Source organism: Notolepis coatsorum (assembly GCF_963971535.1).
Source record: "Notolepis coatsorum genome assembly, chromosome: 3".
Taxonomy (NCBI): Eukaryota; Metazoa; Chordata; class Actinopteri; order Aulopiformes; family Paralepididae; genus Notolepis; species Notolepis coatsorum.
Window position 1 is genome coordinate 25,324,902 of NC_140167.1, and position 27,725 is coordinate 25,352,626.

Here is a 27,725-nt window from a genome sequence, read left to right on the forward strand (position 1 = left end):
ACACACATGGATATATATACAGTATACACAGTATATATATATTTGTTATCTTTATCTACTAGGGATGAGCCCAGCTTCAGATATGAATTCAGGAAAGCACGGATAATGAGACTTGTTATACTCTGACCCTGTATACAGTTTGTTATGCATTCCGCCTACGTGCCCATGCAGCTCCAGTCATCACCTATGCTATGCCCCGCTGGTATCACATTCATTGAGAGAGACAAGTCTTTCAAACATGTCAACATCAAACATTATTTCAAACCCCCGCAAACGTACTGTATACATCAAAATGAAGCTTAGAACCTGTAGTTTGCATTCATTCATTTTCTAGACACTCAAAGCGCTCCCCACAATGTAGGGTGGAAATTGCCTCCTTCACCACCACTGTGTAGCACCCAACCTTGGGCTACGCAGGCTCAATGGCTGCCATACACTGGCACCCGGCACACATCACACTACACAGTGGCTGAACGGCTCAGGAGACAGGGATTGATATCCAATTAGCCAATTAAGGGGAAGGGATGATTAAGTGGCCTTGATGTCAGAGACCTGATTGGAAATTTGACCAGGAATGTCGGGGAACGCCCTACTCTTTACGATAGGTGTCCTGGGTTCTTTAATGACCGAGATTCAGTCAGGACCTCGGTTTAGCGTCTCATCCGAAGGACGGCACTCGCAGCTATACGGTGTCCCTATCACCGTAACAGGGGCATTATTACTGACTAGTCCAGAGGACAGAGTGCCCCCTGCTGGACAACAACACCACTTTCCGACAACGGCCTTGACCGGGGCTCGAACCGGAGCTCTACTCATGTAGCCACGCAATTAACTGGATGAGTTCATTTCCTCCATTAAAGAAAAACACTAGCACTTTGTGGCAAATGCAGACCAGTGTTCTGTCAAACAATGGCTCAGCCAGCACCACCACTGTCTCCAGTATCAGTGCACTGTCACAGTCTGTTCAAACACACAATACAGTATACACTATAGATACACACACACACACACACACACACACACACACACACACACACACACACACACACACACACACACACACACACACACACACACACCAGTAGGGCCCCTACTCAGAGCCCTCTTAAAGGTCGCCAAATGCCAAGCAATCAGACGTAACCTTAAGTGTACAGTGCCTTAAGATCAATGATCTATAATAATAAAACCCACGGCCTCATGTCGAAAGATCGATGGCTGCACCCTGTGAATGTTCATGAAAAGAAATATGAGGTTTGATGATGGCCAAATGAACGTTTTAAATGCATTATAATGGATTTCAATGGGGGAGGGTTTGAAATAGTATGGATGTGTGAACTCACCCCCACAATGCTCTGGTGACCTGTGGCAGAGGGCCGTGTTGTGGCATTCGGGGGCCTTACACTGCTTCAAAATCAAATAGATACATTTATAATATATCCAACAGAATACAGTCAGTTTAACATACCTGCATCCAATGTGCTTTGTTGTTGTTGTTGTTGTTGTTGTTGTTGTTGTTGTTGTTGTTGTTGTTGTTGTTGTTGTTGTTGTTGTTGAATGTGTATGTAGCAGTCAGGATGTTACTGTGTTACTTACCAGATGTTTCACGTGTTATTTACCAGATGTTTTATGTGTTACTTACCAGATGTTTTATGTGTTACTTACCAGATGTTTTATGTGTTACTTACCAGATGTTTCATGTGTTATTTACCAGATGTTTTATGTGTTACTTACCAGATGTTTCACGTGTTATTTACCAGATGTTTCATGTGTTACTTACCAGATGTTCCACGTGTTATTTACCAGATGTTTTATGTGTTACTTACCAGATGTTTCACGTGTTATTTACCAGATGTTTTATGTGTTACTTACCAGATGTTTTATGTGTTACTTACCAGATGTTTTATGTGTTACTTACCAGATGTTTCACGTGTTATTTACCAGATGTTTTATGTGTTACTTACCAGATGTTTCACGTGTTATTTACCAGATGTTTTATGTGTTACTTACCAGATGTTTCACGTGTGATTTACCAGATGTTTCATGTGTTACTTACCAGATGTTTCACGTGTTATTTACCAGATGTTTTATGTGTTACTTACCAGATGTTTCATGTGTTATTTACCAGATGTTTCACGTGTTATTTACCAGATGTTTCACGTCTTACTTACCAGATGTTTCATGTGTTATTTACCAGATGTTTCACGTGTTACTTACCAGATGTTCCATGTGTTACTTACCAGATGTTTCATGTGTTATTTACCAGATGTTTCACGTGTTACTTACCAGATGTTTCATGTGTTATTTACCAGCTGTTTCACGTGTTATTTACCAGATGTTTCACGTCTTACTTACCAGATGTTTCATGTGTTATTTACCAGATGTTTCATGTGTTACTTACCAGATGTTCCATGTGTTATTTACCAGATGTTTCATGTGTTATTTACCAGATGTTTCATGTGTTACTTACCAGATGTGTCATGTGTTACTTACCAGATGTTTCACGTCTTACTTACCAGATGTTTCATGTGTTATTTACCAGATGTTTCATGTGTTACTTACCAGATGTTCCATGTGTTATTTACCAGATGTTTCATGTGTTATTTACCAGATGTTTCATGTGTTACTTATCAGATGTTTCATGTGTTACTTACCAGATGTTTCACGTGTTATTTACCAGATGTTTCATGTGTTCTTTACCAGATGTTCCATGTGTTACTTACCAGATGTTTAACGTGTTATTTACCAGATGTTTCACGTGTTATTTACCAGATGTTTCACGTGTTATTTACCAGATGTTTCACGTGTTACTTACCAGATGTTCCATGTGTTATTTACCAGATGTTTCATGTGTTATTTACCAGATGTTTCACGTGTTACTTACCAGATGTTTCATGTGTTATTTACCAGATGTTTCATGTGTTATTTACCAGATGTTTCACGTGTTCTTTACCAGATGGTCCATGTTTGAATTTAAATATAAGACTGGTGTACTTCTCTTGGATGTTTGTAATTCTCACATTTGCCCCTGTCCCTGCAAATGTGTGAGTCAACATTTGATTCATGGGGGCAATTTTTCCCGCTGCCCTGCATATTCCCCACACGGTTCTCTGCCTAAGCTATATTAAACCGGCGTCTGGAGCATGTGACCTGTAGTGAGGACACTCCATGAGTCTGAAGTCGGGCTGTCCCCAACTAAGGATTTGGATGGTCGAATATGATTGGCCAAAATGTGCCGTTAGTCGACTATTGGTCGACAAAAAAAAAGTATAATATTTTTAATATATATATTTTTTTAAATGTTTTATCATTCCATTTGCGCTTGCAACTACCCTTTGTCTGAAGGAGTCGACTGAAGGCTTCTTGTCCTCTGCAAAAGCATGCAATTGGTCCACTGATGGATACATCTTGATATTTGTCTAGTCTAGTGTGTTCATTAGATGGGTGAAATCCTCTTTCAGTGCCTCTGTGCCTGTTTTCGTAGGCAGTTAGCCTCTGGTATGCGTGCCATTAGCGTTAGCCACGCTTCTATGCCTCTTTTCTTTTGGAAATAATGAAAAAAATATTTATAATATTTTTTTATTTTTTTTTATATATATTCGACTAAGAGGTTGGCCAGTCGACTACGGCTCCTTTCGACCGATTAGTCGACTAATCGACTAATAGGGGTCATCCCTGAGCCTGGAGCATCATGTGAGCCGTGACCTGTAGTGAGGACACTCCCTGAGTCTGGAGCATCATGTGAGCCGTGACCTGTAGTGAGGACACTCCCTGAGTCTGGAGCATCATGTGAGCCGTGACCTGTAGTGAGGACACTCCCTGAGTCTGGAGCATCATGTGAGCCGTGACCTGTAGTGAGGACACTCCCTGAGTCTGGAGCATCATGTGAGCCGTGACCTGTAGTGAGGACACTCCCTGAGTCTGGAGCATCATGTGAGCCGTGACCTGTAGTGAGGACACTCCCTGAGTCTGGAGCATCATGTGAGCCGTGACCTGTAGTGAGGACGCTCCCTGAGTCTGGAGCATCATGTGAGCCGTGACCTGTAGTGAGGACACTCCCTGAGTCTGGAGCATCATGTGAGCCGTGACCTGTAGTGAGGACACTCCTCCCTGAGTCTGGAGCATCATGTGAGCCGTGACCTGTAGTGAGGACACTCCTCCCTGAGTCTGGAGCATCATGTGAGCCGTGACCTGTAGTGAGGACACTCCCTGAGTCTGGAGCATCATGTGAGCCGTGACCTGTAGTGAGGAGGACGCTCCCTGAGTCTGGAGCATCATGTGAGCCGTGACCTGTAGTGAGGAGGACACTCCTCCCTGAGTCTGGAGCATCATGTGAGCCATGACCTGTAGTGAGGACACTCCCTGAGTCTGGAGCATCATGTGAGCCGTGACCTGTAGTGAGGAGGACACTCCCTGAGTCTGGAGCATCATGTGAGCCATGACCTGTAGTGAGGACACTCCCTGAGTCTGGAGCATCATGTGAGCCGTGACCTGTAGTGAGGACACTCCCTGAGTCTGGAGCATCATGTGAGCCGTGACCTGTAGTGAGGACACTCCTCCCTGAGTCACTAGCAGCCTGAGCTAGTGGGTCGTGGAGGCGCTCCGCCCAGCTGGCACTACCTTTAATCGATGTGACCAACCGGCCGTGGAGATGAATATGCTCTCTGCACCTCCTGAAAGTCATTAGGCAAACAGCTGAGGTAGCCAGCTGCCCAGCACCGGGCCCCCACGTCCGTCCAACCCCCCCCCACCCCTACCTCTCTCTCTCTCTCTCTCTCTCTCTCTCTCTCTCTCTCTCTCTCTCTCTCTCTCTCTCTCTCTCTCTCTCTCTCTCTCTCTTCTCTCTCTCTCTCTCCCTCTCTCTCTCTCTCTCTCTCTCCCTCTCTCTCCAGCCACCGAGCCGCACACCGCCGGGGACGTAAGACATATCGATGCACACACACAGAGAAAACCAATCAGAGTTACCCCCCCCCCCCCCCCTCCTGTTTCTTTTGAGAGAGCCGAGGAGCGTTCGGAATTTGGATCTGACGCAAATCTGAGGCAAAAGTGTGGGGATGTGTGTGCATGCTAATGCACTTGCATAATGCTTATGTGCACATGTGTGTGTGTGTGTGTGTGTGGGAGGGGGGGGGGTGGTGGAAGGCCATGGTAATGCACGTTTTCCCTTAAGCCTTCAATCCATCAATTGAGCTGCAGTAGTGCTAAGCCTCGACAGTTGGCGGCATTTAAATGTCCCGCCTGGCCTGCGGGGGCTTGGCTTGTGGTCTGCAAACGCGGTAGTTTCGCTTGCAGGGCATGCAGCCTTGCAACTACCCTTTAGCTACATGCGGGGAGGGCCACGTGGAGGCTGTCTTTGCCCCCCCCAGCGCTCAGGGTACACAATAAACATATGTCAAAAGTAATATGCACAGGTGGTTTAAAGTGTGGACTTACTGTTGCTGTGGGGCTCTTCTGAGAGTCCTTATTTTAAAATATAGTTATACTGTGAGATGATGAAAATATGAAAATAGTGCTGAAATTCTTGCTGTGTGTGTGCGCACGTCCGCAAGGGCAGCATAGTTTAATTACCATGCAAGTAATGATTAGAAAATGAGACATGCGCTGTTGGTAAAATGTGACACCTTACTCTTATGAAATGATTGCTGGCTTATTAAAAGTAAAACTCCATGATGCAATGTTGTTGAAGTTCTTAAGTTACTTTAAGTCTCCATGAAATGGTATTAACTCATTGATCGCCACGCTGGGAACGGGATTAAACCTATGGAGTCGCTCACCTTGTTTGCAGGGCTATAAATTAACTATATATATATATTATAGCTTTGGATGCACTACTATGGCCCATTTGGCATCGAGTATATATCGTTCAAGATGTGAAAAAGAAAAAAAAATTCCATCCATACATTGCCGTTTTATACCGTGGTGAATATAAGTATTGTTTTAGAGTGGTTTAGGGTAATTCCTGGGAGACTAGTAATAGGCCGCAACGCATATTATACTTAATCCATTGGCATTTCGTCCCTATACATGCTACAATAAAAAATTCAAATGCATATGATCGGTATATTATGTTCCATCATGAATGCATGAAAGGGGGGGGGGGGGGTCGTTTCTGATCAATTGCTTGTCAATAACGGCATTCGTTAGTACAACAGCATACGCTGATCAGGGCGATGGCTATATGAAAACAAAGCACGATCAAGGTCTGAAAACTATTCAATGCGATCGGGTAAAGCCCTCAGTCCAGCTTACTAGAAAACTCTGATGATTTTCATCGACACACAGAGTCATACACAGAGTCTCAAAGGGAGTGCAACATCGGCCACATACCACCAGGCGGCGGTATTGGACTTTTGCGATCTCAGACTCATTCCCTATGGTTACACAGGCTCCCTGGATTGATGATGATTGAAAATAGCGAATAAAAAAAATAACGATCAAATAACGTATACGTGGTTGGCGTTCAATGATTGACGGAAAAACACGTATTGAATCAGTGTTGGTGGCTATTGAGTTAATAGTGTCTTACCATTCCGTGATTTGACTTGTTGTTTCCAAATTAAAGTGTTTATGGTGGACTTAAAGATGCACTCAGGGGGGATTCGCTTACATTTGCGGAGCCTGGAATTAGTTTACAACATTTAGGTTACTACACATATAATTCTTAAAATGATTCCACCTTATGTCCTTCTAAAGCGAAACAAATTGTATTGAGCCACTGCGAACCAAGACATAAGCCTAGAAGATACGTCTTGGAATAGTAAATTGTAAACAACAACAACAACAATAACAGCAGTGAAACCATACTTCTCAGGTGGCTCTCACTCTATTGGTGTCCCAGCATGGTGTCCCAAGGACCCAGTTGTCCTCCAAGGACAGTTTGTTTATTTTGTTTATTCATGCATTCATGATGGAACATAATATACCGATCATATGCATTTGAATTTTTTATTGTAGCGTGTATAGGGACGAAATGCCAATGGATTAAGTATAATATGCGTCTCGGCATATTACTAGTCTCCCAGGAATTACCCTAAACCGCTACTTATATTCACCACGGTATAAAACGGATGGAAATTTTTTATCTTTTTCACATCTTGAACGATATATATGCCAAATGGGCCATATTATTGCATCCATAGCTATAATATATAGTTATATAGGCCTGCAAACAAGGTGAGCGACTCCATAGGTTTACTGCGTGGCAGCACATAGTCAGCACAACGTGGCGGTCAATGAGTTAACATCGGGGAGGGACTTCATTTGAATGTCAACCAAATATGACGCCATGACAATGGAGAATATGTCACCCGTCGTCATCGAGGACCAATGGGAAGGAATGTTTTATATGATTGTAGGTGGACACTGGGATTGTTTGGAAATCAGTGATGATATTTTATTGGATGACATTTTTGCAGGATGGGTCAGGACAAAATATTTTTAAATATAGTTTCCAATATTAGAATTATAAAATGATAAAATAATGGAATTTGGACATTAAAATATATTTGTTTGTCATGCATTGACACATAGAGTACAGTACATTCAGGAGCATGAGGTTTCTGGCAGGACTCTGTGATGTGGCCATATTCTTCTTAGTTTTGTATTTGATGGTATTTACAATGTGATGCTATGTTGTTATTGTGTAATACAACTGTCAACAACAATGGTGCTATTTCATAAAAAATTTGCTATTTTCCTTAACTTTTGTGATACTGCTGGATCCATCCACTTTAAAGGGGCAGTTCACCCCCCCCCCCCCCCCCCCCAAAAAAAAGGTGATGCTCAAAGTGCCGAAAAAATACATTTTAAAAACTCAAAAGCCATCTTTCCAGAAATCATGGTCTGGTTATTCCACATACCGCGCTGTGAGTTGTTTCATGTAGGAACTACTTGAACTGTTCTATGTACTTCGGTCGAAAATAGTTCATTATGTGAAAAATACGCTTTTTATTTTTATTTTAGGTGAACTGCCCCTTTAACGTCTGTAGTGTGGTAGTGAACGGTTAACCTTCTGTAGTGTGGTTGTGAAAGGGCTAACCCTTTGTCGTGTGGTAGTGAAAGGGTTAACCTTCTGTATTGTCGCAGTGAAAGGGTTAACCCTTTGGTAGTGTGGTAGTGAAAGGGTTAAGACTTACTTAACAATAACATATTTGAGTTTGCAACCACCTTGTGTTTTCCACATGTACAACCGTGACCGTCAGGGGACATCTTCCTCTGAGAATGGACGCTGAGTGTGTTTGTGTCTGTCCCCCCACTGCTCCTCAAACAGGATCACGGCCTACGGAGCGGCTGGCGGTCGCAGCGTGTTGGCCATGAGCGGCTCCCACGGTGTCTACATCACAGGGGACTTCCTGCTGCAGAAGGGCGAGCTGCTCAACATCCTGGTCGGACAGCAAGGGGAGGACGCGTGTCCCAACGTGAGTGTTTTCTGGGGTTTTAATAGTGTTATACATTTATATATACAGTATAACATATACAGGCATCAGATATCAGTCAGATACCAGGCTAAATTAGGAATCAGAAAATGTACCCAAAATTACATTTTTATTCCAAGTAACACATCTAACATGCCATAAATCTAAACACTGAAGTGACTTGGTTTGCTAGAGAGAGAGAGAGAGAGAGAGAGAGAGAGAGAGAGAGAGAGAGAGAGAGAGAGAGAGAGAGAGAAGAGAGAGAGAGAGAGAGAGAGAGAAGAGAGAGAGAGAGAGCGAGAGAGAGCGAGAGAGAGAGAGAGAGAGAGAGAGAGGCTGTCAAAAGGCTAATATGTGAGTTGTAAAAATGTTTCCAGGTAAAAGCATATTTAACATCAAACCTTTCTGTCCATAGCAAAGCTGAAGGGGGAAGAGGAGGAGTGTGTGTAGCCTGTGTGTGACAGGAGCAGGTAGTGGACAAGACAGAAACGGAGGGACAGAGCTGCAGCATAGTTTAACTACCTCACTCTGTGTTTAACTGTATTAATAAAGAAGACTGAAATGAAAAAGGGCCTACCCTTTGGTTAGCTAGGCGTGTGGTAGGGTTAGGGTTAGCTAGGCGTGTGGTAGGGTTAGGGTTAGCTAGGCGTGTGGTAGGGTTAAGGTTTGCTAGGCGTGTGGTAGGGTAGGATTAGCTAGGCGTGTGTTAGGGTTAGCTGTTATGAGTGCGCTTACTCCGCATGGTGATTGGAACCCAGATAGCAGAGTGAATACGAAAGAAGGCTTGAAATGAGCAGATAAGAGACGGCGTGGTGACGATAACAATGTTTTACTCACAAGACATGATACATGACTGACAAACACAGGTAACATTTAGACAATGAACCAGCAAGTCTCTGCTGGTCCAGACACTTAATATACAAACACTAATTAGAGACAAAAGGTAATTACAAACAGGACACAGGTGTGGTAGACAAACCTAACAGAACACAGCACAGAACATAGAGCACAAGGGGAAAACAATAACAAAAGAACAAACTGAGACCAACAGACTAAAACACATTTACAAAACACAGACAGGGAAACACAAATCTAACAAAATGGAAACAACAACAACATAGACAGAAGACTCAAAAGACATTATCAGATTTTTTCTAAACGACTATTAATTTCCTGTTTACATTTTACATTTACCTTTAGTCATTTAGCTACCTTTTGTACAACTTTTACAGTTGAGTAACAATGTTCATCAAACAGTGCTGCAACTTGGGTGCTGCGTTCTGGATGAGTTGAAGAGGCTTGGTGGCGGTGGTCAGTAGACCAGCAAGCACTGCATTGCAGTAGTCGAGGCGAGACTGTTGATTGGACAAGGAGTTGATTGGCTTCTTTTGTCAGGAAGGGGTGGATCCTTCTGACATTGTTTAGGAGGAATCTGCAGGTTCTGGCTGTTGCGGCGATGTGAGCGGAGAAGTTCAGCCGATCGTCAAGGACTACACCAAGGTTCTTTCCACTGTGATGGAAAGGTCGGTCAGCGGGGCAATTCTGTTTATCTTAGGTTCAGTTTGAGGTGGTTCATGCAAGTAACACATAGGTAGTAGTAAGAGTAGACTACTAACTTAGTTACTGCCGTTAGTTAGGGCAGTTCTTATAGTGGTATACATATACACATGTAGAGGGTGCTTGTTCTATGTAAATCAAATGAGCCTTTCTTTTTTTTATACACTTTTTCTCCCATTTTTCTATTTTTCTCCCATCCCAATTTTGTATCATCCAATTCAACCCTCCCCTGTCTCGAACGCTGTTTCTTGCCTCCCACAAGCCGGCTGCAATGTGGACTAAGTCATACATAGCATGAGTCCCCTCCGATACTCGAGGTAACAGCCGTCGCATCTTTTCACCTGCGCGGCGCGATCTTTCAGCGTCAGGGGTCTGCGCTTTGGAGGGGCGCCGCTTCCTGATTCTACTGCGCAGGCGCACCAACCGACCTGTAGGAGTCGCTGTAAACAACGCCCGATCCCCACCCATCGGTTTTCCACCCCCTAATACGGCCAATGTGTATTAGTACGGACGACCAGCTAAACTGAAAGCAAATGTGGAGCGCTGGGCTCGAACAGGCGAACCTAGCGTCTCCAGTATTCGTGGTGAGCGCCTTGCCCACTGCACCACGTAGCCGCCCTATCAAATGAGCCTTTCATGATATTTCCATGAAAAAGAAGGTGTACTGAAGGAGTTCTTGCTGCTTCCAAAAATAGTTTTATATTAAAGGGGAACTATCTTATAAATGGCTTTTTTCAGTGTTTAGCATTGTTTCCTAGCTATGTGAACTTATATTAATATGATCTATGTCTCAAAATTCTCATATTGGCGCATTCTTCCAATTCTCCTCTCACAATATTCACCCTCACTGAACTGAGTCATTTGAAAATGTGCCCTATATGTGATGTCATAAAGACACCGCTGCATGTTAATGTTCAGGCGAACCAGAACGCGCAGTGGTTTAGGAGCCCAGGCTCAAAACAGCTCGAGATCTTGAGGTAGAAAAATGCTGTTTTTGAGGACTTGATTAGAAATACAAAACAATGAATAAAAAAAATATATATATTACAGAGGTGTTCCATAGACTCACAGGAATTGTGTAAAAGTGCCCAAATAGTGAAAGAAATAGTAAAATAGTTCCCCTTTAAATAATACAACTCTCCCTCCTAGTAAAGTTTCCACCCCCAGACACTGCTGCTCCGAGTGAGGCTCATCTCACTTAAGTTCCACCTCATCCCTCCTCAGCACTGACAGCCTGGGGAGCCCACTGCTCTCTGAAGGGCCCCATGCTATACCCCCCCCCCCACCCCCCCAGCACTGACAGCATGTGGAGCACACTGCCTTCTGCATGGCCCCACTCAATGTGATCTGTAACACATGTCTGCCACACTATAGCCCGGTCTGTCCTGCTGAACTAGTGATCTGTTCCCAGTAACTCTGAATACGCTTCCTCATCTTTCTCTCTCTCTCTCTCTCTCTCTCTCTCTCTCTCTCTCTCTCTCTCTTCTCTCTCTCTCTCTCTCTCTCTCTCTTCTCTCTCTCTCTCTCTCTCTCTCTCTCTCTCTCTCTCTCTCTCTCTCTCTCTCTCTCTCTATAATATATATATATATACAGTATCCTTTCTCTCTCTCTCCCTTTTTCTCGCTCACACATTTCCTCTCCTTCACACACACACACACACACACACACACACACACACACAACACACACACTCACACAACACACACACACACACACACACACACACACACATATAAAAGTACACTCTCCCTCTCTCATATATTCAAATAATCGTCTTTCTTTCTTTCTCACGTTATGCTGACATACATACATGCACACACACACACACACAGTCTTTTGTAAACATACACAAACACTCACACTTGACTCTGTAAAGGAGGAGTGACAGGATAGGCTTTGAGGAAGGAGCGAAGGGGCGTGGGTTAATTTAATTCTGTATTAAATGTAGCACCAGCAACCCTGACACTCCCTAGGGCCCAGCTGACAAGGCTGGAGTGCGCCCCATCCCTGCCTGTCAATCACACTTGTGCAAAATTCCCGCCCACCATCCGCCCACCCCCAGACTATCATATCTTCTGAAGGGCCTGAGGGATGAGAGAGCCTTGAGAGTGAGCGAGTGAGTGAGCGAGTGAGCGAGTGAGTGAGTGAGCGAGTGAGTGAGTGAGTGAGTGAGTGAGTGAGTGAGTGAGGGAGTGAGTGAGCCAGTGAGTGTGAGTGAGTGAGTGAGTGAGTGAGGGAGTGAGCGAGTGAGTGAGTGAGTGAGTGAGTGAGTGAGTGAGGGAGTGAGCGAGTGAGTGAGTGAGCGAGCGAGTGAGTGTATGGCTGAGTACTTTTCCTGTATTTCCCATGTTGTTGTAGCCTTTTGTACATGAATATTTGAACCGTGAAGGAATGTAAAAAGGATAAAAGTGCACGGTATGCAAGAGTTTTGTGTGTATGTGTGTGTGCGTGTCCCAACCTGTCGACACCAGACCAGCACACACAGACACACACACACACACACGCACACACACACACACACACACACACACACACACACACACACACACACACACACACACACACACACACACACACACACACACACACACACACACACACACACACACACACACACACACACACACACACACACACACACACACACACACACACACACACACACACACACACACACACACACACACACACACACACACACACACACACACACACACACACACACACACACACACACACACACACACACACACAGACTAAAGCAGTGGTTCTCAAAATTTCACAATTCTTCAGAAAATTACAAAATGTTGCGTAATTCAGAAATAGGTAGAAATTGAGAATGAGATATTGGCAATTTTGAGTGCTTTGAAATCTTCTCTATCTGTCTTATTTACAAAACTTAATACGACTTATAAATATGTCAATTATTGTAGTATTATTATTATTTCCCACGACGTGTGAAAAAACTACTGTTTTGTGCGGAGTGGCTATAAGTACTATGGTCTCCAGTTTCGATGACGGAGACGGGCAGAGATGACAGCTGGCACCAAATCCATTCCGAAGAAGAGACAACAGACATGGACCCAGTACTTTGTTGGCGGTGTGAAAATATGCAGAGAAAAACATGAATTATCTTTGGAACCGTTTTAATGTTATTTCACCGACACAGAAGCCCAACTTGAGAATGTATAAGAGCGACTATTTTGTTCATAAGTTTCACTCTCTTGACTCGTATCTGCCCACATTCAGTATCTAGACCGTTATGGAATAACTAACGAGGGGGCCCTGAGGCAACACGTTATCAAAGTGCTGGTCCACGGCCTGATGTGCATCAAGTCGTGGGTCCGTGACACCAGAAAGGCTGAGAACCGCTGCACTGAAGCAACATGTACTGTAGGTCATCTCGTGTTGTCATCTCAATTGTCCGGCAGTGTGGCTGTACACGGGTAGAAGAGCTCCGGACTCATGATCGGAAGATCAGCGGTTCGAGCCCCGGTCAGGGCCGCTGTCGGGAACTGGTGTTGTTGGCCAGTTGTCACGGTGATAGGGACACATTCAGATAAGATGTTAAGCCGGCTTAAGACTTATCTCAAAATGTTCCTGGTCAAATTCCCAATTTGGTCTCTGACATCAAGGCCACCTAATCACCACCTTTCCCTTAATTGGGCTGATATCAATCCCTGTCTCCCGAGCCTCCCGAGATGGAAGGAGGCAATTTCCACCCTAGATTGCTATATAAATGCAATTGTCAATCATTCATTCGTCTCAAAGATGTAATAATCGGAGATATCTCTCTCTCTCCTTCTCTCCCCCCCTTCCAGACTAACACGGTGCTGAACAAGATCTGCCTGGACCAGAGCGGCCCGTGGGTCAACAAGACTCAAGTGAAAGGCGGCGGAGGTGGAGGGGGCGGAGCCACGTATGTGTTCAAGGTCAGTGGTAGCCGCGATAAAAAAGATAAAAAAAAAAAAAAAAAAAAAAAGCAGGAAACGTGGGTATGGAATACACTTGTATTACCTGGCTCTACTTCACCAGGTGGGTATACGTAAGAATTAGGACTGTTTAGGGCGGCTACGTGGTGCAGTGGGCAAGGCGCTCACCACGAATACGGGAGACTGGGCTCGAACAGGTACGCCTCCCTGTTCGAGCCCAGCGCTCCACATTGCTTTCAGTTTAGCTGGGCGACCGCACTAATACACATTGGCAGTATTAGGGGGAGGGAAACTGATGGGTGGGGATCGGGCGTTGTGGACAGCGACTCCTACAGGTCGGTTGGTGCGCCTGCGCAGTAGAATCAGGAAGCGACATGGGGCGGGGCCCCTCCAAAGCCCAGACCCCTGACGCTGAAAGATCGAGCCGCGCAGGTGGAAAGATGCGACTGCTGTTACCTCGAGTATCGGAGGGGACTCGTGCTACAGTATGTATGACTTAGTCCACATTGCAGCCGGCTTGTGGGAGGCATGAAACAACGTTCAAAGACAGGGGAGGGTTGAATTGGATGAAATACGAAAATTGGGATGGGAGAAAAATAGAAAATGGGAGAAAAAGTGGATGAAAAAAAAAGAATTAGGACTGTTTAGAGGAGGCTGTCAGAATGAAAGTAAGTAATCGGTGGTGTCAACCGCTCCCGAGAGCAGCCAGAAAATATGTCTAACACGTTTGTGAATTCCTACAAAGAACACATTTATTTTTTAAAGAAATATCACTTTAAAGCCCCCAAGGGTAGGTGGGATTAATTCATGAACGTAAAATCAATGGTGAGACATTTGATATTGGATGGGTTTTTTGATGTACTCCCCTGAGTGCGGGAAATGTTGCCACTTTCCTGGGTCTAGAGAAAAATAGAATTTATAAAGATATTCATAATTTATAAAGTACACACTACAAGGAAGTTGCACAGTTGACTGTTTTCTAGCCTTGGCACACGGCTGCACAGCTCATTCAGCGACATGAGGAAACAAGCTCTTCTCTATACAGGCTTGAACAGTCAAAGGATGTACATTCGGTATCAGAATTTGAAACTTTATCATTGTCTAAAGCCCTCCTCCAATCATCAGTGAAATAGCCTGAAAAGGTTAGCCTCTTTAAAGGAACACGCCAACATTATGGGAAGTGTGATTACTAGGGCTGACCCCTATTAGTCGATTAGTCGACTAATCGGTCGAAAGAGGCCGTAGTCGACTAACCAACCTCTTAGTCAAATAGTTTAAAAAAAAAAAAAAAAAAAAAAAATGTTAAGTTTTTTTTTTATCATTCTTTCCAAAAGAAGAGAGGCCTAGAAGCGTGGCTAACGCTAATGGCACAAATACCAGAGGCTAACTGCCTACGAAAACAGGCACAGAGGCACTGAAAGAGGATTTAATTTCACCCATCTAATGAACACACTAGACTAGACAAATATCAAGATGTATCCATCAGTGGACCAATTGCATGCTTTTGCAGAGGACAAGAAGCCTTCAGTCGACTCCTTCAGACATTAAGCACCCCCCACAGCCCAAATGGAATGATTAAAAAAAAAAAAAAAAAAAAAAATATATATATATATAGGCCTATATATATATATATATATTTTTTTTTTGACCAATAGTCGAATAACAGCAAATTTTGGCCAATCATAGTCGACCATCCAAATCCTTAGTCGGGGACAGCCCTAGTGATTACCATCTTCTCCAGGCTCAAGATTGAAACAAGAAGCTAAATACTAATTTCCTCTCTGTGCGTTCAGTCGAAAGCTATCCGACTGCAAGCTAGCCGATCTTAGCACAAATTAATGGAAGCGGATACGGACCAAAACTCCGGGAGAGGTGTTTTTGGCCAACAGCTATAGGCTAGCAGCCTGGTCCGTATCCGCTTCCATTCATTTGTGCTATGCTAGCCTAGCTTGCAGCCAGATAGCTTTCTACTGAACGCACAGATATTTTCAGCAAAACATCCCTTACTCACTAGTTACGCTACTGGCCAGTAGCCTATGACTTGTTATTACCATGGTGTCTTTATACCTGTGTCACTGGACATAGTAATACTACAACTCTGTACATACATTTGATTAGCACTATTACTCTGTAGTACTCATTTATACATCTTATATCCAGACGTCAGCATCAGTGTCATGTTGTGTGTTTCATTTGTTCCAGTCAGACAGTGAGGAACATCTGATGAAACTAAAACATGTTTTAAAAGTCATTGCTGGAACTGAAATGATATAATTAAGAACTCATATAACTACTCTGTATCGGCGAGTATCCAAATGTAAGTAAGGTCTGAACAAATGTGTTATCGAGACACCTCCAGGGAATAGGATCGCAGTCCATCCTCAATGCGCCTTGAGTGCATTATTAGTGTTTTCATGCAGTGTTGTATTTTAGTGCTATCTGATTGCTCCCCCGTCACCAGAGACATGTTAATGCCGGGAGTAGAGGTGGTCAAAGTAATTTTTCCCACCATGAACGGTCGCTACTTTACGTTATTGTCGTCAAACCAATGGGTGCGGTTTCAGGTGGAAAGGGGTGTGTACATCCCCCTCATCATTGCCGCTGGGGGCGGGGGCAGAGGCTACAGCAGCCAATCGGAGAGCCAGCTCGAGCAGATGGACTACGACCCCAGCCAACCGGGTCGCAATGGGAAGTCCAACGCTGCAGGTAAACCCGGTGTGTGTAGTGGTGGGGGTGGAGGTATGTGTGTGTGTGTGTGTGTGTGTGTGTGTGAGTCCAAAGAGTAGTTTCAGCTCGTGTTGAGAGGGAGGAGGGAACCACAGTGCGTTTCTCCAGTTATCTTGTAGAAGATGACAGAAAGGCAGCCTTTGGTTGATAAGAAAGGAAAACCAAATTCAGTCATCGTCATAGGAAAACCAAATTCAGTCATCGTCATATGATGTTCTCCAATCAATAAGTAATCGTGTTTAATAATCGTGATTTCAATATCAATCAAATGTATCGTGATTATGATTTTTGCCCCATAATCAAGCAGCCTAGATAAATCACTTTATTCATCCCCTTGGGGAAATTCAGGTATTTGGTAGCTTAGTGCAGTTGACAGACAATAAAAAGCGATAATAAAGGACAACAAATACAACAAGCAAACAATAAAAGTCAGCGCTGAAGTTAAAAAGTTCAAATGATAGTATTAAGTAAAAAAAAAAAAAAAAAAAAAAAAAATGCAATATAAAATTGCACATTGTCCAATGGAGGAGGGCAGCCTGCAGCCCAGGTCATGAGAGACAGAGAGAGAGAGGTGAGGTGGGGGTCATATGGTGTTGAACAGTCTGATGGCTGTGGGGACAAAGGACCCCCTGTACCGCTCTGTCCGCGAGCTCAGCGATATGAGCCGTCCACTGCGACTGCTCCTCTGTCCTGCCAGGGTGTAGTGAAGAGGGTGGGCTCCTCTGTCCTGCCAGGGTGTAGTGAAGAGGGTGGGCTCCTCTGTCCTGCCAGGGTGTAGTGAAGAGGGTGGGCTCCTCTGTCCTGCCAGGGTGTAGTGAAGAGGGTGGGCTCCTCTGTCCTGCCAGGGTGTAGTGAAGAGGGTGGGCTCCTCTGTCCTGCCAGGGTGTAGTGAAGAGGGTGGCTGTCATTGTACATGATGGCCTGCAGCTTCCTCCATGTGCGCCTCTCAACCCCCAGTGAGTCCACACTCCTGCCAAGGACTGAACCAGCCTTTTTTACCAGCTTGTCCAGCCGCTTGGTGTTCTTGGATTAATAAACCACGTCTTTCACTTAGAAGTTTAATTTGTATTCAATTATAATTTTTTACTGTTTGATTATTGAATGCCAATGTCTCCAAATATTTGCGTGACATGAAAAAAATATCCAATCAAATGTATCCGATTTTTATGGGCATTTTCGCCCCCCAGGCCGCCGCTAATTTATCCCACACACTGTGAATTAGTCTTATGAATTATCGTCCCTTGTCTCGATGCGCGAGTTTCATTGACTTTTCATCTCCCCCGCGCGTACAGATGTGTCTTCAAGCGGGGGGAATAAACACGACAAAACAAACAAAAACAGCTTGATGTCATCGACAAACAACCCCCCCCCCCCCCCCCCCCCCCCCCCCGCCGCAAGCCTTCTGCGCATTGAGCAGCACCATTGGTTTCATATTGACCAGTCTGTTCCCCCTCCATAATAGAGATCACTCACTGCTATATTTTCTCACACGCCACACGTATCCATTATGCATCGCGTCGTTCTCCAGTTGACGACCGCCTCGCAAACACATAGAAGATATATTGACTCCACCCCCGTGCACGTTCGCAGAGGCCCCAGGTTTGACTTTTCTGAGGAAACTCGGGCTGAACGAAATGTGAAATATTAGGTATGCCTGGGGTTTATGGTTGTTGGTGGTGAGAGGAGTCCAGGCACGTGGCGCTGCAGTCATTCTCCAGCCTCCCCGTACTGCTCCTTTTTAGACATTATCCCATAAATGTAACTGGGTTGAATATGCATCCGGCATTATAGAATGAAATGTTTTATTTGGCTATTCAATCAGGCTATTACAAATACCGCTCGTTTGTTTTCTTGGCGCCTCCTAGCGAGCTTCATAAAATGCCACAGTGTGTGATGTACTGTAGTAGCAGGACCTGAATTGACTTGAGGCACTTTGAATCCTTTCCTCTATTAGACCACATGACTGGTTTGGATGCATACAGCATAGGAGATGTGTGTATTCTGGTTCATGTATATCTCTATTTTCGTATTTAGATGTGTAGCTCAAAGCCTGGAAAGTGGTTTAGTTAGCTCTCACAGACTGACATTACTATGGAGCTTTGCGATGGGGAATAGACCTATCTCAAACCCTGCCCCTTTTCTTGATCCTCCAATCACAGCTGTCGCTTACCGAGGAAATCCGAGGTAAGCGACAGCTGTGATTGGAGGATCAAGAAAAGAGGGCAGGGTTTGAGATAGGTCCATTATATCCGTCCCTCCAAGACTCTGGAGGAGTTGAGATGACTGACTGCTGGTAACCTTTTCCCCGTCTGCTTTGATTCCTGCTGGACAACGCAGTGGTTGTAGTGGACTGAGGTCATCATCTTCGTTCTCAGTTTATAGAGCTACTCTTTGTTTACAATGTTAATAATAATAATAATAATAATTAATTTAATTTATATATAGCGCTTCTCAATGACCCGAAGTCGCTGACAATAGTCGGGAGCAAAGTAAAACAAAGAAACAAAAACAAAGAAGCAACAAGAAACAAAAACAACATGACAGCATGATAGCACAAAAGACAGGAGACAGACATCAATCAGGTTGGAGGGGGGGGGGGGGGGGGGGGGGGGGGGTTATGGGGTGGGGGGGGTTGAATGCAAGGGAGAACAGGTGGGTTTTGAGGCGAGCTTTGAAGGTGGAGAGTGTAGGGGAGTCTCTGATGGACTGAGGGAGGGAGTTCCAGAGTCGGGGTGCAGTGCGGGAGAAGGCCCGATCACCAAAGTTTTTGAGTTTGGATGTCGGGACAGTGAGGGAGGCAGTGGAGGAGGACCGGAGGGAACGGGTGTTACTGCTAGCTAACGTTATGCATGTAAAGTTGTGACCCATGATGGCAGCAGCAAACGTCACCGAAACGACCTTCAGTTCCCTCTCCTATCTTGTTCTCTCTAGTGGTGTGATGGGCAGTATTGTGGTGATTCGTAGCTTCCATAAGGACCAAAATGGAAATAAGCTCTGAGCTTTTTTGTGTCTATCCTTGGCACTATTCCAGACTGTGCTTCTGTCACATGTTTATTTATATATTGTCAAATAAATCAATCAATCAATCAATCAATCAATCAATCAAGCTTATTGATATGTTCACTAAGTTGTGGTTTACATTAGGCCACTTACAGTATGTAGCTTTACCAAGTGGGGTGCATTTTAGCTTGGCTAGAATACATTGCCGATGGCGACAGCGTTGTGTGTAGTGTGTGAGATTAAAGCCGTGGGTCTCATTCATGGCTCAGTCTACTGCATTCAGCACGGCCGTGTTGGACAGCGCTGGACGGAGTGAAATTACATTTTACGGCACCACTCCCTGAGAATAGTTCCAACACGCCTGGGTGCGTCTAACCCCCCCCCCCCATCCCCGTTCCCATTTGCTTGTATCCCTCTCACGACTCAAGATGGGAAGGAGGGTGAGAGGAAAAACAGATGGAATGGACTGGTGTTGGGGGGGGGTGGATATGGGAAGGGATTAGCTATAACTTTTATCTATTATTACCGGTTCTCTTTGATGGGATTTTTGCCGGAGGCTACGGCGTGTCCTTAGAGCTGTTATCGCAGATTGGCGGATGAGCGGTGGAGTGTCTGTGAATGTTCATGCGTGACGTAGACATGTCCTGTATGTCACCTGTACTGTATGCACTTAAATGTAATTTAATGTCAACCATTTACTACCTTCACACTTAAATGTAATTGAATGTCAACCATTTACTACCTTCTAAGGATTCACAAACACACAGACACAAACACCACTCTTAAAAAAGGGTACGAGTATTTTACTCCGTCAAATGTGAAAATAGCAACACAGTTTAAATAATAATAATAATAAATATTATTTGTATAGCACCTTTCATACAGGGGATTGCAGTTCAAAGTGCTTTAAATCAGTAAGAATTAAAACATAAAATCAGTGTAAAACAACCAGCAAGAGCAAAGCATAAAGTGGGATAAAATAATGCAGATATTAATCAAATCATATCAGAACCTCACGTTCCAATAGGCTTCTTGAATTTCTGTAATCTGTTACAAAACATGATAAAGGTCATAGTATGCAGGCACCCTGCGGATAGTGGGGCGTAGTAATAAAAGTAAAAATAAGTTTGATTGATTGATTGATTGATTGATTGATTGATTGATTGATTGATTGATTGATTGATTGATTGATTGGTTGATTGATTGATTGATTCAAAACTTTATTAACAGATTGCAGAATGGGTACAATACAGTACAGCTCAATACACACAATTGTTAAGGGGATGCAGACCAGAGAAAGACTTTCATCTTGTTTACATCAGGGTCCCCCATTTTCAATTCATCAGTAAAATAATAGCAAGGGTGAAATGAGCAGACATATAAAATCACAGTTTTTCACATTAGGATCTAACATCCCAACAGGCCACTTTGTTTATGGTTTGATTCAATTTTAGTGGAATAGAAAAGACATGAATGATGAAATGAGCACATAAAGTGCAGACATACTATAAAATCACTGTGCAATACAATAGTTCTGGATTACTGTTTAAACAGTTCAAATTCATCTTTACCTTTCTTCTTAACAAAATTGTTTAATGTAGCGTTTTAGTTAAGGACAACACATTAGGTATTAGGTATTTCAAGTCGAAAATGTACAACCTTCTCCTAAAAGACCGTTGTCACATAAGGAGTCACAAGCGTGACATTCCGTCCCAAACACTGGAAGCACAACATCCTGTCCCATCTCATATTCAAATGGACTCTTGTGTTTCGGTGACAGGCGGAGGAGGAGGCTGGAACAACAGTGCCCCTGCCAGTCAGGGCGGGAGACCCCTGCGCTGGGGGGCCAGGAGGGCAGGCCTGCCAGAAGTTCTGGCCGACCCGTGGGGGCTTTGGCGGCGGAGGGGGTGGCTGCATGTCCGGTGGCGGTGGAGGAGGCTACAGAGGTCTGTGTGGTCGACACTCTCATGCATTCTACAATAGTAGTACAAAATAGTAATAGTACAAAACTTCTTCCCAGCACAAAATTACTTCTTGGTACAAAATGTTTATTCTTGAATCCTACAATTCTATACACTTTAAAAGACAGAAGGTTCCTGTATTACGAAGGTTTGTTCACTGATGTTCACTGAAGTAAACAACTATTGGTGACACACAATAGAATCCTGGTCTGAGTGGCTGCCAACTCGTTGTCAAGGAAACGCGATTGACATCCACTACCTTTTTACTTTAAAGACCTTTTTGTTCTTCTTGGTTAGCTGATTTTAGGCTTTGTTTTAACAGGCTTGTTAACATTGTTGGCATTCTGCGTTGGTTTCAACAATGAATGCTAACAATGCTACCTCTAGCCATTTTACGGGAACTGATCGCACCATTGAGGCTTTTGGAAACTACCAAACTACCTGGAACCCACTTCAAGCTGAAAATGTATTACAGCGAGTGGGAGAGCCACTTCAATGTATAATGTACACATGTTCACTGACTCTGCTTGTGCAGTGTGCATGTAGCCACTTAAACCTTCGCTGATTTTCAACCTTAATCCTGTCGTTCTGCTGTGAGGAGGACGTGTGATTATCGGGAAACCGTACCAATGTTTTCTGTGTCTAGAAATGCTCCGCTGCACCGGCTGTGTGAGAAACTTGGCCGGATCCACGACAGAGGAGAGGTCGTGAACTGCGGAAGCTATTTCCTCAACTAGTTTCAACTGTAGTAGGCCTGAGTCGGTGAACGATGAAGAAATAGTTGAGGAAATAGCATCTGCAGTTCCTTAGAGGTGTGCTCTCCGCCAGGTGACCACATGTCCGCCCTCACAGACTGAATGATTCAGGTTATAAATCTGTGAACATTTTCCAAGCTACGTGCTGTGAAGAAAATATAATAGCATCATTTTCAAATGTGATTTCTTGTGATAAAAATGTGTTCTTGTGCTGTTGTCTTTAATTTTCTGTTTATACTATGTTTTTAACTATGTTCTATTTTTATTTTTAACCCTGTAGCACTTTGGGATCCTGTGGGAAAAGTGCAATACAAATACAATTTATTATTATTATTAAATGTAAACGTATAGATTTTCAGTATATAACAGTGTTCGCTGGTGCAATGGTGACACTGAGTTATTCCTTGTTGTGTTGCTCCTGTCCACTAGGGGGCAACGCGTCAGCAGACAACAACCCAAAACACGACGGCGAGGATGGCTCATCCTACATCAGTCCGGAGGGGGACATGTTCCTGGATCCTCTGAAAGGTATCAGAAGCCCATGCTGATCCTCAAACCTTTGGCCCTTAATTAAAGGCCCAATCAGATATGGTACTCCTTGGCATTTAGCCAGGGGATTTAAATAAAATATTAACAAGCCTAAACAAGCTGTTCAGAATTATTTCCCTTGATGATGTTATAATAGGAACTCAAGCAGTGAATTAGCTTTGATTAATCAGTTAGCTGTGCTTTTGGCAGCCGGGACATTTAGCTTACCCAATGTACTAAATTAGTTTGATTTTTGTTTTGTTTTGTGGGTAGCCATGGAGGGGAAATAATTAATTAGACATTTGGTGTGTTGCTACACCCACCAACAATTGTGTTCAACACAATTTATATACAGAAAGAGGTGCTGGAAAATAAACGATTAACAATTAACATTCAAGTGCCTTACACCATTGAAAAACTTTGAGATCGATACAGTATATTAATATTGTGTAAACATTGTGTTTTGAATGTATCCTGTATAGAGGCATGGGACAGTATATCTATGCCTAATGATAGCCTTTGTCATGCTCAATTATGTTTAGTACGTTGTTGCAGTAATTATTTGGTTGATTTGTTACACATTTTGTGCACTTGGTGGAATTGATGAACATCGTCAAAACCCCTCCAGGATATCCTATTAAGACTATGAAAACAAAGAACTCAGAACCCCCCCCCCTCTCTCTCTTATTTTCAATATATCCAGGCAAACCATACAGTACAGTATATCTTCTGCATGTCCCAGGTCTCTACTTTGTGGTCGTAAAGTGTCATGAGGTTGTCTCACTACGTTTAAATGACTATGGGGGCTCATTGGATGCACAAGAGTCCTCAGCTTTCCAGTCATACCCAATGTATGTATGCAATTCCAAGAGTAAGCAGAAATACAGCATTTCATTTTACTATATGCATAAAACTGCACAAGAATACCATCAAGTGGGAATGTGTGTAAAGGGGGGGGGGGGGCTCTTGGGTATTCATAGAACCCATATTCATTCAGATATCTTAAGGTAAGATGTCTTTGAAAATGGCAATTTCTTTCCCTCGCCAAAATGTAATCGGGAATTTCCGAGCATTATACAACGCCCTTCCCAACAAGTTTATCTAACAGGTATGACACCATTTGATTCCTTCGATTATCAGGTTTAATGTGATACCACTACCCCTCTGATGTTTGATCTCGATATCGTTTGGAGTTTAATGGAAATTGAATGACTAGAAGGTCGAGAAGTGAATGGCGGTGATAACACTGCATAAGGATTTCATTAGGGGTGAAAGGCGTCTCTGGAGGATGGGCTATTTCCTTTTAAATTCAGTCGTGTGTGTGTGTGTGCGTGTGCGTGTGCGTGTGCGTGTGTGTGTGTGTGTGTGTGTGTCTCTCTCTCTCTCTCTTGCATGTGTCCCAGCCATGGAAGGCGATGGCGAGGTGATAATCAGTCCGGTGCAGAACTGTAGCCACTGTGAGACCGGGGAATGTCATGAGAGCGAGGAAGGCACCATATGCTACTGTGATGAAGAGTTCACCCTGGCGCCAGACGGGGTGTCCTGCATCAACACTACAGGTCCTACACACACACACACACACACACACACACACACACACACACACACACACACACACACACACACACACACACACACACACACACACACACACACACACACACACATATATGAGCCCCCCCCCCCCCCCCCCCCCCCCCCCCCCCCCAAAAAAAAGAAAAATCTCCCCCAAAATCAATTACAAAAAAGACAATACATTAATCCACTAAAGTAATTAGGCAGAGTCGCTCCCCTAATTATATCCCCAAAGGACAGTTTCAGTGTATTATGGATTCACCACGGACCACCCGCTGCAGGTTCTTCGTGTGAACGTGATAACTCCAATAGCTTTCATTTGAACCTTTAAAAAAAATTACCCCAATAGGATGATCTCTCAATGTTGGTGACCCCATGACCTTCTAGTGCCACCATTAGGCCAAAACTTTACATTTTAGAATTAGTATATCTCGAATACCATTTTGTTAGAATATTTACAAATTTGCGGTACACATTCATGACCCATGAGGAAGAATCCTATTGATTTTGGTGACCCCCAATGGTGCAGTGGTGGTGCCACGCGGTACCACGCCGTCCCAGCACTTTTCTGAGCAGAAGTACGGGCACGGATGTGCACACGCGTGCACTCGCGCGCACACAAAAATGTGTTCACGACTTTCACTCGACTCGTCGTCTGTGCGCGGCGCGCCAAGTACCCGGCACTTATCTATCACCTAGTCTTTGCATAACAACAATAGCATAGCAATAGCATAACAATAGCATAACAAAGAACGAGAAGTGCAAAACCAAAATACAAGCCATGTGGGGGTTTGCTTGAGCTGTGGAGCGCTCACTATGTGACAAATGGTCCCCGACTGGAAGGATGAGACATTTCTTATAAGTTGTGCTTCAGAAGGAAACTGTCCTTCTGTAAACTAAGCTACATTGTTAATTTAGTTTGTATTAACTTTTCTAGTTTAAGTTAATTCAATTAAATAAATTGTAACTACAATATTGTATCTACAATTACATTTAAAACATTGTTTGTTTTTCAACCATATCTGTTGACAATATAATTTCTTTATATATTGAAGGCTACATCCTGCTACCTTTTTCAGCTTCTCTATTTCAAGGCAATATTTACAAAAACTAAACTAAAACTAGTAATTTCCTATACAAACATGTTTCCTACTATTTATGCATAATAATCATCTGTTCTGTGCGCACGCGAGGGAACATGTATTGCGCGTGCAGGAGCGTGCATGCGCACGCAGCGCGTCATTTAAACAGAGTACAGGCACTTCTGATATTACGACTGCACCCCTGGTGACCCCACAACCTTTCCCCCTAGCCAAACTTGACAAAATGTGTTTGCCTTACCATAGCAAGGAGACCTGTGGAGTTCTGAGTCATTTGACCCCATGGTGGTGCTATTCTCATCAAACTCAACACAGTAACTGCTCTTTAATGGCTTGGATTAGGGGCAAAGAGAGAATTTGGCCTGTTTAATTGGACACTTTAGATTGTGTCTCAACTATGGATGTCCGATATTATCGGCCAACCGATATTATCAGCCGATATTGGCATTAAAATGTAATATCGAAAATTATCTGTATCGGTTTAAAAAAAAAATGTTTTTATTATTATTTATTTTTTTACATTTATTTAACCTTTATTTACCCAGGCCAGCAAGTAAGAACAAATTCTTATTTTATTTATTGTCAAAAGTATGCATAATGTTGTGTTAATTCCACGACAAGAGATATGTAATGTTAATTACCCCCCCCTATATCGGTATCGGTTGATATCGGTATCGGAAATTAAGAGTTGGACAATATCGGTATATCGGATATCGGTAAAAAAGCCAATATCGAACATCCCTAGTCTCAACCAATCACAAGGATCACCAAACCTTCACACACACACACACACATCCACCTTTCTGAAAATGTCAATTTTTTTAAGGATACCCAATACAATACACTGCTTTTGGCTTTTGGGAAATATCTTGCAGACAGACCTGAATAGGTGCAGATAGGAGGTTTCTCATCATCCAAAGTGAAATCTGAATTTGGCAGATAGGAGGTTTTGCGTTTCAGCCATCGATATGCATTTCATGAGGTCAGAGGTTAGAGCGCAGCAGAGCACTTTGGCATTCAGTGCCTTGCTCAAAGGCATTGGTGGCGTGGGGATATAAAAGCAACCACCCCTCCAGTCACACGCTGGCAGCTAGAATACACACACCCTCCCCATCGGCGTCGCTATCGGCAACAGTTCAGCGAACTGGAACGTCCCCCTGTAGTTTACAGCAGCGTCAGACGAACACAAACACCAGGTCACGTCAGGCCAACACAAACACGACGAGGTCACGTCAGGCCAACACAGACACGAGATCTCCCTATCTGCGCTTTAGAGGAATTAAATGAGGCCGCCATCGCCGTCTTTAAGCCCTGCGGTGACATCGCTTTCACATCATTAATTAAGTAGGAGGAGCAGAGGCGCGAGGTGAATTCTGATACTGCGAGGGAGGGAGGGGAGGGAGGGAGGGAGGGAGGGAGGGGAGGGAGGGAGGGGAGGGAGGGAGGGAGATTACTCAGGAGCATGCTTGAAGGGAAACCGCAGTTACGAGTGTTAAATTATAAAATCAGATGAGATAAGATTGAACTTTCATCACCCCCGAGGGGGGGGATTTCAAATTGCATTCTTGACATTCAACGTAGCCGTACCGGTCTTGACGTCACGGTTGATGCGCATTGCTCATGATGAAAATACACAGTTTTAAATTGCAGTCTGTAAATCAGAATGAATTGTTCTTTGAACTGCGTGCGGATTGCCGAAGTGATAGTAATCCGACCGCCTTGGCCAGTCTATTTAAATCTAGTGGATTTACTGGACCAATTCGTATACACCAACTGTATGGACAATGATAGGCATTGTGAACCGCAGTGGTTTCCAACGTGTGGTTCGGGGACCCTCAGAGCGTTCTTAAGAGGGTTCCAAGGGGTCTCAAGTTAACACGAATAGTGCTGTGTACAGTAGTATCTTGTTCACTAGAAGTTAGCCCTCTATGTACTGTAAGTACAGTATGTAACCTGTGTCTATTCTGAACAGCGGTGTCAGTCTCTACACTGCTAACTCCCCACCTACAGGTTTGGCAGACTAGACAACACCTGAGCATCAAAGACGGGGTCCTTGCACAACCTGAACACTTGGGGGGGGGGGGGGTCTATGGGTCTGATACATATATCCATGGTGAGGGTCTGTGTGTGCTGTAAATGAGGTAGGGCTGTCACTTTCCCCCCAATCAAGTTCCAACAG

General features: G+C 43.9%; 1 protein-coding gene across 1 annotated transcript in view; it reads left to right on the top strand.

Moving 5' to 3' along the window:
• LOC311225731 (uncharacterized protein) overlaps positions 1-27,725 on the top strand; it is a gene marked incomplete at both ends in the record, with an annotated part of 149,416 nt that overhangs the window by 63,314 nt on the left and 58,377 nt on the right. The window contains 8 exon segments of the mRNA XM_084311125.1: positions 6,836-6,872; positions 8,267-8,414; positions 13,790-13,900; positions 16,465-16,606; positions 21,408-21,462; positions 21,464-21,573; positions 22,773-22,871; positions 24,275-24,430. Coding sequence (XP_084167251.1) covers positions 6,836-6,872; positions 8,267-8,414; positions 13,790-13,900; positions 16,465-16,606; positions 21,408-21,462; positions 21,464-21,573; positions 22,773-22,871; positions 24,275-24,430 — 858 coding nt within the window.